Source organism: Pleurodeles waltl, chromosome 1_1, assembly GCF_031143425.1.
Source record: "Pleurodeles waltl isolate 20211129_DDA chromosome 1_1, aPleWal1.hap1.20221129, whole genome shotgun sequence".
NCBI classification, from domain to species: domain Eukaryota; kingdom Metazoa; phylum Chordata; class Amphibia; order Caudata; family Salamandridae; genus Pleurodeles; species Pleurodeles waltl.
This window is the reverse complement of record NC_090436.1, coordinates 660,149,020-660,161,285: the sequence shown is the minus strand read 5'-3', so window position 1 is coordinate 660,161,285 and position 12,266 is coordinate 660,149,020. Positions and strand designations below refer to the sequence as shown.

Below are 12,266 nucleotides of genomic sequence, written 5' to 3'. Positions count from 1 at the left end.
ATAAAAAAATAAAAAATTACTTCCTCAACATGGGAGTTTTCTTCCATGATGTGGGGGTAATTTTGCAGTTTTTGAGTAAGTTACCTGCAACATGTTGTGTTAGTGTGCTTCTGCTACACCCAAATGAAATCTGTTTGACAGGTGTAACCCTTTATTAATAAACACTCACATCTGAAGACTAACTTTAAATGTTGCATACAAAACAAAAATAACACAGTCGTACGTATAGGTTGAGTGCAAATATCTTTTGGTTTACTTGTAAAAGAAAATCAAAAACAAGAAGGTTTGAAAATCAATTCATTATAAAAGTTTTGCATTATGGGGTGCAGCTTCCTTCCAGCTTCATAAACCTCTGAAGTGCGAAGTGTACATTTTATAGGGCATCATAGGTTTTTACCTCCTTTTGAGGAAAAGCTAAAGAATAAATAACATTCAATTTGTGTGTCTACCGCACAATATACTGCATCTCAAACAGAAAATAACATTCGCATATTTTTTAGAACACTGCTAAATTATTTGATTTGGCATGGTGTTATAATACACTGCTGTTGACTCATCACATTAAAGGCGATGGCTTTTACAGCACTTGCATTTTACAATATGGAGCAATATTTGTCCTTAATTGGAGAACATAACTAGTGCTGAGGTAAGATTAACCAAATCTTGATTTAACACTGGAATACTGATTAATAATCTCCGCGTAAAAAACCCTGGAATGTCCTAGAGTGAAAAAAGAATAAAAGGATAATATAAAATGTATCAGAAACATGTTCTTCTAGTTTTAAGTGTAACAAATATAAAATATAGCATCGTACTAGCACATTTTTCCAGCAAAATGACCACTTTATAGGTTATAAATAGATTTATAAACAAGACTGTATGATTTATTTTTTTATATTATCTGACTTTTAATTTAATTTATTTTTCAGAATGTGAATCTCTGTTTATAGAGCCATATTTTCAATTTCATCCACTGCAACCGCTCTGTCATTAAGCAAAACACTCAAATACAATCTTGAATATTTCCATTCGAAAGGGACACCAACAAAGCGGTGGAATAAGAAGGTCAACATTTTTTTCTGAAGAATCTATTTCGAGAATTGTATCATTTTTGCAAGGTCACTCGTGCTTTCCCAAATCAGGAGTGTTCATGTACACAAATGTAATCAAAGGCAGTCTGTGTGCCTAAATGTTGTCCTCATCAAGCATTTTGTTCACACCCTCGCTGATTCTCTGCAGATGGGGCTTATAAGGTCCAAAGGGGTTGTACAAGGCCGCTAAGAACTCACAATCTGAAAAGTGGTCGAATACATGATCCACGCGACCATGTGATTTTGCAGTCAGATGGCGCTGGATGATTTGATGCAGCATGTCCCGGCACTCGTTCAACAGTTTGGACAAAACATTTCGGTCAAAGGTGTAGTCCACCTGATGAAAACTCACTACCGTCATCGCCAGCTGGTGAACTTTCCTCTTGAATAACTCCAACTGGGCAAGCTCATCCTGGTTGAACTGGTTGTTTCTGTGGAGAACTGCTAACTTGATGATGACTTTGATGAGGTCCTTTGTGATCTTCTCTGCCTCCTTTTTGCTCTGAGTGAATTCCTTGGTCACTCGGTAGAGCTCATCCAGAACATAACTGCTCGTATCGTCGATCAAGGTGGTTGCTATCGACTTGGAAGCCATTTTACCAAGTATCTTCTTCTGGACCTGCATTGCCAAATATTTTGAGTTGAAGACATCTGTGGCCACTGGAAGGGAATGTAGTAACATGGTGAGTATATTTCAGATAGTGTGATTAAATCATATCACTAAAAAGTCCCCCCCCCCCCCAAAAATAAATCGTAACGCCCACAATAAAGCTTATAACGTGAAGCATAATTATTGTAAGCAGACATCATTTTACATCCACAACAGAATGCTCTAAAAGTGTGGCAATGTTCAGTGTCATAATCTGCCCAAACTCATGGCCACATTTCTGGAACTTTAAACCCTCTGTGTACCTAAGCACAAGCATACACTGTGAATAAGGTAGGGCACAGTAAGACGTAGCGCTACAGCTGGAAGATTGATAGGGGACCATGGCTCAGAGGCCTATATATGGAACAGTGCACTAACAGCAGTAGCACGATGGTGTGTTGCACCTCCAACGCACGTTGAAGGTGGCAATGCCTCATATCCCCCCTGACCATACAGCTCAAGACCGAAGTGAAGCAGGGTTGTAGCAGATACCCTACCCAACATCATCAATTACTAGATATTCTATCTCAAGCCTGTGCACTGCTGTTCAAAATACCACGTGACCGCTCCAAGCCATCACAGAATTGCCCTGCACGTTTCTTTTATCAGTGAGGGGTAATGTTGTGCTACTGTGCTGGCGGCCTGTCTCTCTGCAGTCAAGCTGAGGATTTGGAAGTGTGTATAGTGTACATTTCTTATGTTATTATGTGTGTATAAAGGGTTTGCCCCCTTCTTTGCCTTTAATTAAAATATGATATACAAACCTGTCCACAGAACCAAATAATGTACCCTGCTGTTCCTTTAGAGAGTATCCTAACACTAAGAGCTGTTCATTTACTTGCACTCAGCTCTGCAATCACTACCAGCAGTGCAAACTAAGATACACATGATTTGCCACATATATATATATATATATATATGTATATATATATATATATATATATATTATTTTTTTTAACTCAATCCAAACCATTGGTACTGGCTGCATTTTCTGGGAACATAGCCAATGACATGTCCTTCATGCAGGTCTCAGCCTAGTCCAGTGAGAATGAAAGGCCACCTGAGCCTAAATGCAGTCTTTAATCTATGAAAATAGAAATGTGGCCCTCCTATGGCCAGTTCCTGACTATTAACAGATACAGATATTTTCATTACTATTATCTATTTATTTAGCGCACACTCATCACAGCATCTTGGCAACAGAAACTAACAAGCATTTGCAATGCAATAGGTCTCCATTTTCTTGAGTTCGAGCTATTGGCATTGTAAATTCAGAACTGGACTTTTCTTGCCACATAAATTAGTCAAACCTGCCTCATAATGTTGGCTTTTCCTGCCATGTTTTGGTGGTCACTGGCAGCTACTGACATCAGAAATCACAAGCCCTTGAGGAGAGACAAGGAGATGACTGCACTAACTCGAGTTGTGTAAACGTCTGAACAGAAATTGGGAAAAAAAAGGCTGGAAAAGTATTTTCTTTTTATGTTAACAGAATGATAAGTATTGCAAGCTTGCCTCGCATTTCAACAAAGCTTTAAGTTAACAATAGCAGAACAGCCTGAGAAGATTTATGGCCCTCGTAAAGGAGATAAGCAATGCCCTCTATGCAGATGTCAGTGAGGGGACCTGGAGAGAGACACTCCAATTTCAAGTTTCACATCATTGCTTCTAGGTTTAGCTATATTCTACAAGAAAGGGCATATTGTGGCTTTTATGAGCAGTAAACTAAATGTTTAGGCACCAGCTGATTCTTTTGTAAAATAAGATTATTTTAATGTGACATAAACATGCACAAAAATAAGCTTACTTCAAAATTAAATCAACGCACGTACGCTGGGCTGTACTGAAAGAACATTAGTTAACAGACGCTGGGCAGTGGTAAAATTACTTTTAATAAACAAAGCCTAGGAGCTACCTTTTGTTAAAGATTAAATGGTGGTGCAAATGTTCCAGGAGCCAGAGGTAAACGAGGACAGCACTGGAATAAATCCAAAACAATTGTCAGCGACATGGGAAGGAATGGAATGCTGCAATAACACGCAGGCAGCTACCAGTCTAAAACACCCATAGTCAAAAGGCAGCAACAAAGAAATAACAAAAGTAGTCCGTCAACGCAACAGATAAAGAAACCAAAGTGGATTAATACATTAGTTGGTCACTGCTCTGAAACAGAAAAAGGAGGGAGAAAAAAGGGAGAACTGCCCACTAGCAAGCAACACTTTTTAAAGGACACTGCAACCAACAAATGAAATCCCGTTAAGCCATAAGAAGTATACTAAAAGTATACACGAGGTCAAACGCTTACGCTCAACCTAAAAAGGAGCGCAAAAACACAACAGTGGAACACCCTCAAATAAAGTGAGACCTACCTAGCTCAATAGGTACAATATCTATGCACGTTTGAAGCTGTGGAAGTTTACAATATTGTGAAGACTAAATGGGAGTTAGTTCAATAGTTTAGGGCCGAGCACTCGAAAGGTTCTGACCTCCAGTTCTGACATGACCGACCCGAGGGACTTCCATTAACAGTAAACAGCAGGAACGCTAAGTCCTTCATTGTTTGTCCAGGGTGAATATGTGATGGTCCTGTCTTGTAGAAAGCCCTATGCGCCAAGCACAGTATTTTCAGCCTAATTCTATGCTTCACTGGCACCATTCTTAACTTCTCTGTGGCTTGAGACACATGGTTGCTTTTCCAGAGACCACATTCAACTGATGGCCATATTCTGATGTCAGTGCAGCTTAGTTAACTCTGGGAGTCCTATAGATACTGCAGTGCAGTAGTCAGTGTGGGCAAGCACACATGCTCCTACCAAGTTCCCATGTTGGTTTAAGGGTAATAAAGGCTTTCTAATCAATTTCAGCTGAAAGAAACCAGACGTCCAGACCTTTTCATTCTGTTGTGTAAAAATATGTTGGTTGAAAAGCACCCCCACATTTTCCACCCCTGTCGCCAGGACTGGAGGGAAGCTCAAGTCGCAGGGCCACAGGTCTTGTGTCCTGCAACCAGACTGATCTCCAATTAGTGGGATTTCACCCTCACCCCTGTTCAATTTTGTGAAGTTGGTAACCATTCCTTGTCACTAAGCAGACAGTCTCATAAATGCACTACAGAGTTAGAGGTGTACTGGTCGAATTTCAACAAGAGTTAAGTGTTATCCACACAGGACAGAGAATTAAAGCTGAACGATTGACTGAAACCACAGAGGGGCTGGATGAAAGGTTTAACTAACACTGACACGAGAGAGGAGCGCTGCAGGACTGCACAGGTCATAGAAACTTCCACAGATCGAAAAGGCAGAAGAGATATTGCTTGCTTCCTGTTTATAAGAAAAGAGGCAAAGCAGAACCGGGGGGAGCCTATCAGCTGAAAACTACCAAAACTGGATCTCAGTACTCTTTCTCACCAACTCTATCTGTGAACTTAAAAATTAATGAAGTAGGTTCTGACACTACAGCATATGATTTAACTGCTGAGTTGGCCAGAGGCTGTGTTTTCACTGAGAACCAAACTTTTCTTATTGATACCATTACAAGTAGGGCAACCTGAGTTGGCAAATTAGTACATCACCGACAGGGCTCAGGCAGCCTGAAGCTTAGGGGTAGATTAACTGAATTTGAATTGTCCTTGTAGACAGGTATGCATCTTGTGAATGTTGGTCCTAACAACAAAACAATAGTATGTGATGGGGGTTTGCCACAGGTAGCTCAAACACAGGGAAACAGAAGGGAAGGGGAGATACAGCATCAATGCTGTATTCATAGACTGAAGAGGGGAACAGTCTTGGATTGAGGCTTACAGAGAGTGTCAGGAGGTAGGGAAGTGGAAGAGCTCAGATTAGAAGGCATGGGGCTGGCGTGAAAACTCTTCATGATGCCGTCTGGTAGCTGGGTGATTATCTCTGAAAAGATTTTCCCTGACAAGATGGCTTTTCAGCTACAAGCAGAAAAGAGGCAGAGCCTAGCACATTTGGAACTGAATGGTGTGTCAGATCTTAGCAGCGATACAAGAGAACACATGGCAGCTTATCTTTTCTGCATTTTCCTGAATGTTATTGTGGTGATGCTACAGCTGCATGCTATTTGTGTTCCACAAGAGATCTTAAGCTTGGTAACTAGGTAGGGTGCCAGAGTTTTCTATCGTATAAACAGTACCAAAGATACTAAATGTGATGTGGGAGTGCAGCTGGTGCCAAAGGAATTCTCAGAAGTACTGTGTGATCCAAAAATACTTGCAGATACCTCTGAGGAGGCCTGCTGCTGCATGGAGAGGGCACTTCAGTGGAATCAGCTGGATCAAAGGGGCACCGAGAGCAGTTGTCTCCACCAAGACGGGAGAGCACAAGAGCCCACTCTGCAGAGCACAGTCATTCAAATACAGACATGATTTTGTACGTGCACAGTACACACACACACACACATATAAAAACTGAAACTGGTGCCAATGTAGAACCCTTGGACTTAACACTGTCAATGAAACAAGGAATGATCCATGAAGAGTACGCTTGATTGAACTGTAGTTTGCTGCAATCTCTGGTGATGATCATACATTCTGTTTTGGTGGGGTTCGCTTTAAGGTGGTCCTTAAACAACCAGTCATGGATTACACAAAGATTGTTCTTCAGCCAAGTAATGTCACACCCAGATGAGAATTTCTGAAAGAAATATGTATCATCTGTGGTGGAGTCCACAGTCCTCATTAGCCAGTAGGACACATAGTGCACCATATCCAGTCTGAAGCTCCACAGTGAGAGGATGGAACCTTGAGAGATGCCGCAAGAGATTGGGAGAGACTTGGATCAGGAGGAACCCATTTGGACCAGCAGCACTTGGTGCTCCAAGAAGTACTTCAAAGACTGCAAACTGCTTAAGTCAAAGTCCATCTAGACTATAAATGTGTTAGTTAAGGCTTGATAGTGGATTGTGTTTAAGGCTACAGAGAGGTCGACCAGAAAAATGAGGCAGGCATCATGGTCATAGATCACTATAACATCATCGACCACTTGGATGGCTGCTGTCTCCATACTGCAGTAGGATCTGAAACCAGCCTGGACTTGCAGAAAAGTGTTAAACTGAATTGAAGTTGCATTTATATAGCGCTTACAACCACTGAAGAGGGGTGTTGCTTAATGACATTGTGAAACAATGTCCTTTTCAGTGATCGTCACAGGAATGGCCAATGTGGTTAGCTGCCAATTTGTAAGGTCATCAGAACTGCAGGTTGAGTTTTTTCAGGAAGGGAGGATTTGTAATACCTGCATCTAGGAAGTAATGTTGGCTAGAAACATTTATGTGATGTTAGGTAAAAGCATCATGGTTTCACTGGAGATTTCCTTCCCAGGATTGTTGGATGACATTGTTTTCTGGGGCTGGAGGACAAATTAGTGGAGAACAGATTAAAGACTGCCCATATGGGTACAATGCTGGGTGGGACCTTTGTAGCTAAGGTGGTGTGAGTACACTGTAAATGGGGTATTGCCTTATATTTTTTTTCAGTGAAGAGAATGGTGATTGCTTTGCAGGCCTCGAAAAAAAAATCTACTCGCACACTCACAATAGCAAGTCACATTTTATCAGGTCGAGCTATTTTTAGGACCTACTCGCCCCTTCTGGTGAGTTGACAAAGAGCAGGCGTTTTGTTCAGTCAGAACTGAAGGAGCAAACAAGACGCTTTAAATCTTATTCTTATCTTGTCACATTTGTTCTATGTTCAGAGACAGAGGTCAAAAGTCAGCTTGTCTTCCTACAATTACTTTTCTGTCTTAATGCAGAGTTCCAGGAGTTTGTAAGGTGAACTGTTTCACCTGCTGTACAAAGAGTGCAAAATGAAAGGCTGTGGGGTGTCAGCTTTATCCTAATGCACAACATTTAAACAACCAATTTCAGTAGTTGTGAAAGCCCATTTTTTGTACCTTTATGTGACAAAACAATATATATTTTGATAGGATCAAAACAAATCAGAACACTTTACTTGATGATGTGCACATGACATATGTTTTCTGAACCCCGATTTTCACTGATTATTGTTAATACGCTATAAAGTTTTATCAGTAAAGCTGTTTTTGGACATTTATTGGAAAGCCTAAGTGCCTGTAAATGACAATGAGCTACCACATCATTCGTTGGTAATGTATTTATTCAAAGTGATTGTTTAAACAAACCGAGAAACACTCAAACTAAGAGGCAAATCCTGGATCATGTATACCCTATAGGTGGGCTAGATCCTTATTATACATGGAGCAAACGTTTACTCCATGTAATCAAACATAAGAAGTTTTTTGTATAGCAGAAATGCTGAATTCAAACATTTGAAGGTGAGCTCATATGAGAGAAGGCGACTTTGTAAAATAAAATATTTGCCTAGGTACACAAAATTTGAGACCAGTTTACAGGTCAAGTACATTCCAGCTAGGTTGAGTAGATTATGCAAGTTACTTGACCTGCAGGTCTATTAACATTTTTATGATTTTTCAAGGCCTGCTATGCACTTCTTGAGTGTTTGAGTAGAGTGATCTGGCGCTAGGTTAAGAACACCCTGAAAAATGCCATGTTGGATTTCTCGCAAACTAGTCTGGTAGTAGGTATGTTTGGCTTCTGTAATGCAATGTCTGCATGTGGCATTGATGGCTTTCAAGGCCATCAAGTTGTCTTGTACCTGTGTTCCTTACCACTTCTTCCCCAGGCTCCATATCGTGAATAAAGTTTGATCTTTATGCAGCGGATTCTTGACTGGGGGGGGGGGGAAGGCATATCCTGGCATACGGAGGTCATGTATGAATTTCAGTATTAGGGTCTTGACAATGTTAGTGCGAGTCATGGCTGCTTGAAACACCAGAGTTTGTGAACAGCATGCAGGTAAGTGCCTCATCATTATCTTTATTAGATTTAGCTTAACTCTGTGGGTGGGAAATGTTGACCGTTACATTGGGAAATATGCCGTACACATAAGAGGTAAGCCTTGACCACAGGAAATTTCAGAAGGGGCTGACATTCCCTCAGACCTTCACCTTCCTTTCATATATTGCCTCAGGAAATTATGAATACAGCACTCAATCTTCAAATACGTACCCCCAAAATGAAATGCCTGGTTTGCCATGGAGACGAAAGCAGGAGCCTGATTCTCTACAACACAGGATTTTTGAACCAACACTCCCTTCCCAATGTATGCCATGATTTAATGGTTAAACACAGGATTGAACTTTCTGTAACCCCAACAGGCTTATGTAGCAAGGCAAGATTTGAATGTCAAAACTATTGCTGCAGGAGGTCTATGCTCCAGACCCTGTTACTAGCTGATGCTACACTAAACACTACCATTAGATGTAAAGAGAGTATACTACTGTACGACGGGAACAGTGAGTCTGTGAAAAGGCTTCCGTAGCTCTTACGCAGGGGCGGTGCGATATTTTTCGTGAGTATACTCAGCTTTTTGAGGTTCAATCCCATTCCTTTACAATGGCATTGCGTCAGTGAATACCCTGTAAGGCTTCCATCGCAGAATCTGCAGTTGATTAGCAACTACTGTTACTCATCAAAAAATAGGGCTTCTCAGTTCTGCAGCAGTGTGGCTGGTTTGCCTACACTTCACTATTACTCTGCCAAAGTTGTACTCCCACTGGCTGCTGTAAACAGCCGCTGGCACAGATATTCAATGATAGGTTTAAAATGGTTTGCTTCCGTCAAATCATTATAGCTCCTACAGAATCCGTCGAAACTTACACACACTCCTGTTTGAAAAGTGTCATGTTCATTCTAGTTTTACTTCGGACTGCATTTAGCAAGTCACATGAGATTTGGACCTGGTGTAGTGGGGTTATAATAAAGTGATACAGACAATCTGGTTTGAGGACACAACATAATTAATCAAGTAAATGTGATGCATGGTGTCTGTTCACGTATTTGTTTTATTTGAAGCGCTTGGAGAATACAATACATTAATAATTGGTATGGTGAGCCTTGCCATTCTGAACATGCATCCATTTGCTGGTTTTAAAGGCAGATACTTCATTTCACTAAAAAAAAATATTTTTTCTTCATAAACCAAAGAATCAATTTTCTATTTGTAGTTTATGGTGTTGAGATAAGCTCGCTCCTAACTCCCCTATCAAATATCATGCATGATTCTGCTTCTCAGATAGAGACAATTTAAGTGTTCATGGCACGGTGAAGCATGCTGAAGGATATTTCCAGGACTCAAACTCAAAGAGGGGAGGCGTCAGACCTCACACTATTACCTACAGAAGATCAATGAGCCACAAGCAGGTCCTAACTCACCCTCATGTAGAGGCTTGTGACCTCTTTTCACTTCAATGATCCCTAAAATTGCAACATTGCACCATCGACTTCAATACAGTTACCCTCCCTGCAAACGTGCACCACTAACAGTTTCTCATTCACTTCCATGGTATCACCCTCTTAAATATCGGATTCAGACGCTAACAGGTTGAATGACATATGGGTTCCAGGGCTTTGCCCAACCGAAATGAAGGAATGTAAAGGCTGCAGTGGCAGGCAGTGTGCATGTGCTGGGCAAGGCACTGGCACTGCTGACATCAATGAGCTTTTGGTGTCCTGTGCAAAGAAAAGGGGAGCGTCGACACTCGCAAAACAACGAGCGCTTGGTGATTCTTTTTCTGGAAGCGTGATAATCAACGCCACAGAGCACAGGGACACTCAAACCACTGGGAATCCACTCAAACGAACATTCTAGAAGCACGCTTTTACAGTAAAACATTTTAAATTGGTTTTAGTCCAAAATATTTGGGTCTTTTTGTCTTGTGGGAAATATGTACATGACCAACTAGATATTTATCAAGTTAGACCTCAGCATTGTGTGTGAGAATTTAAGACGGGGGTTTCTGTGCCAGGATTAGCAAACACTGTGTTTCAATCATCACTGCTTCAAAATGGTGCAGCAACAAAAGACGTTTCCTATAACTACTGGCCACCCCACTAGTACACGATGCTATCCGAATACTGGGGTGGCTTGGACACCCCCCCCCCCCTTTTCACACTATTAGGTCTCTGTAGCTAAATATAATACCAAAAGGCATGTTCTGTTTTCAGCATTCTATGTTCTGTTATCGGCATATATGTATCGCACTTCATATTTCTGTGGCAATTAGGCCCAGAGTCTCTGGGTTCTCACGATACAGACATGAAAATGAACACAAAACCTCAGAACCATTGCCACGTACTAACTTCGCATCTCACTACTATTGATTAACCGCATGGATGCCGTCGCACCTCGCCTGAAGTACAGCCAACTGACATCAGTGTTTCGATATGCATATAGAACAAAGGTCTCTTTCCCGGAACGAATGGTGTGACTTTTTTTTGGTAATGAGTAACATATCAACGAAGTAACTAACAGGGTTATAACACCATTACTGCAGCATCATAGCAGTACTTCTCATTTTGGGTATGACAAACAGTTTGATACTTGTTTGTTGTGCAAGACACAGCCACTAAGATACATATCACCTCATTCACAACTTACTGCATGCCACGGCAACCTGCCATAGTTGATGAGAGAGGGACTTTTCGCAGATGGTGTGCCTCCTAGGCAATGACGTCTGCAGAGGTATTCATGAATAAGTCAATAAGAGCGCATTCATAACTCAAATACACATCAATATATAATCTACTTATACAATAAACTGCATGATACACTTGGGTAAGAGGACTAACAAACGGCACGGACTACTGCATAATAAACAGCAAGCCAAACCGTCTATTATACGCAACCTAATTACTAACGCACATAACTGTATTTATATAGCGCTTAATAACCCTAGTGAGGCGTTGACTCGCTCTACGGGGAGTAGCATGCTACCCCAAACCGGAAGTTATCATCAGAGCGGCATGTGAGGTTATGCAAGTGGTTGATGGAAGAAATAGACAGGCCTGAGGAAGTTCAGTATTGTTGGGTAGCATGGATATTGGTACAAGGACAGGCTATGATCGATGAATTAGGTGTAGCCAAATTGCCGAGATATAATAAAAGATTAAGACAAACAGGCAGGCGGTTTAGAGTGGACCATATTCGGAAAGAGGCGGCATATCGAGAATGGAAGGCAAAGCGAGGGCTATCCGAATGAGAGAATTAAATCGAGGTTAATTCTGGTGCCACAGAGTTTTGTGCTGCCCATCTGCAAAGCATCTCAGTGCCTCATAAGGAACAGTAGGTGCTATATAAATACCGACCATCTCTACATAAACTTAAAGTTGCTCCTTTAGCACCAACACCCGTCAGTGGTCACCACTTCCTCGTCTTCAGCCGTTAGCGCACAGACCTGCCCACAGACATACCGCCATCACCCATTCAGCCTGCAGGGCCTCAGACTCTCCTTCCAGCTTGCAGCCGGGAACTCCTGCCTTTATTAATATGGGCGAGCGCGGAGGCATCCACAGAGGTGTCCTAGATACGGCAATAATGTTAATAACTTGTTCTCTGCAGTACATAATGTTGTAGTGTTTGCTCTATGCAAGCACGGTCAATACAAGGTGGTACTCATGGTGTCCAC

General features: G+C 41.4%; 1 protein-coding gene across 4 annotated transcripts in view; it reads right to left on the bottom strand.

The window, feature by feature from the left end:
* Positions 1-230: 230 nt before the first annotated feature.
* The window catches only part of TNFAIP8 (TNF alpha induced protein 8), a 433,158-nt gene continuing 421,122 nt past the window's right edge, over positions 231-12,266 (bottom strand). For all 4 annotated transcript variants that reach the window (XM_069226875.1, XM_069226884.1, XM_069226867.1 and 1 more), the window contains exon 2: positions 231-1,751. In XM_069226875.1, the coding sequence (XP_069082976.1) occupies positions 1,186-1,751 (566 nt within the window). In that variant the 3' untranslated portion in view covers positions 231-1,185. The remainder of the gene's footprint in view (positions 1,752-12,266) is intronic.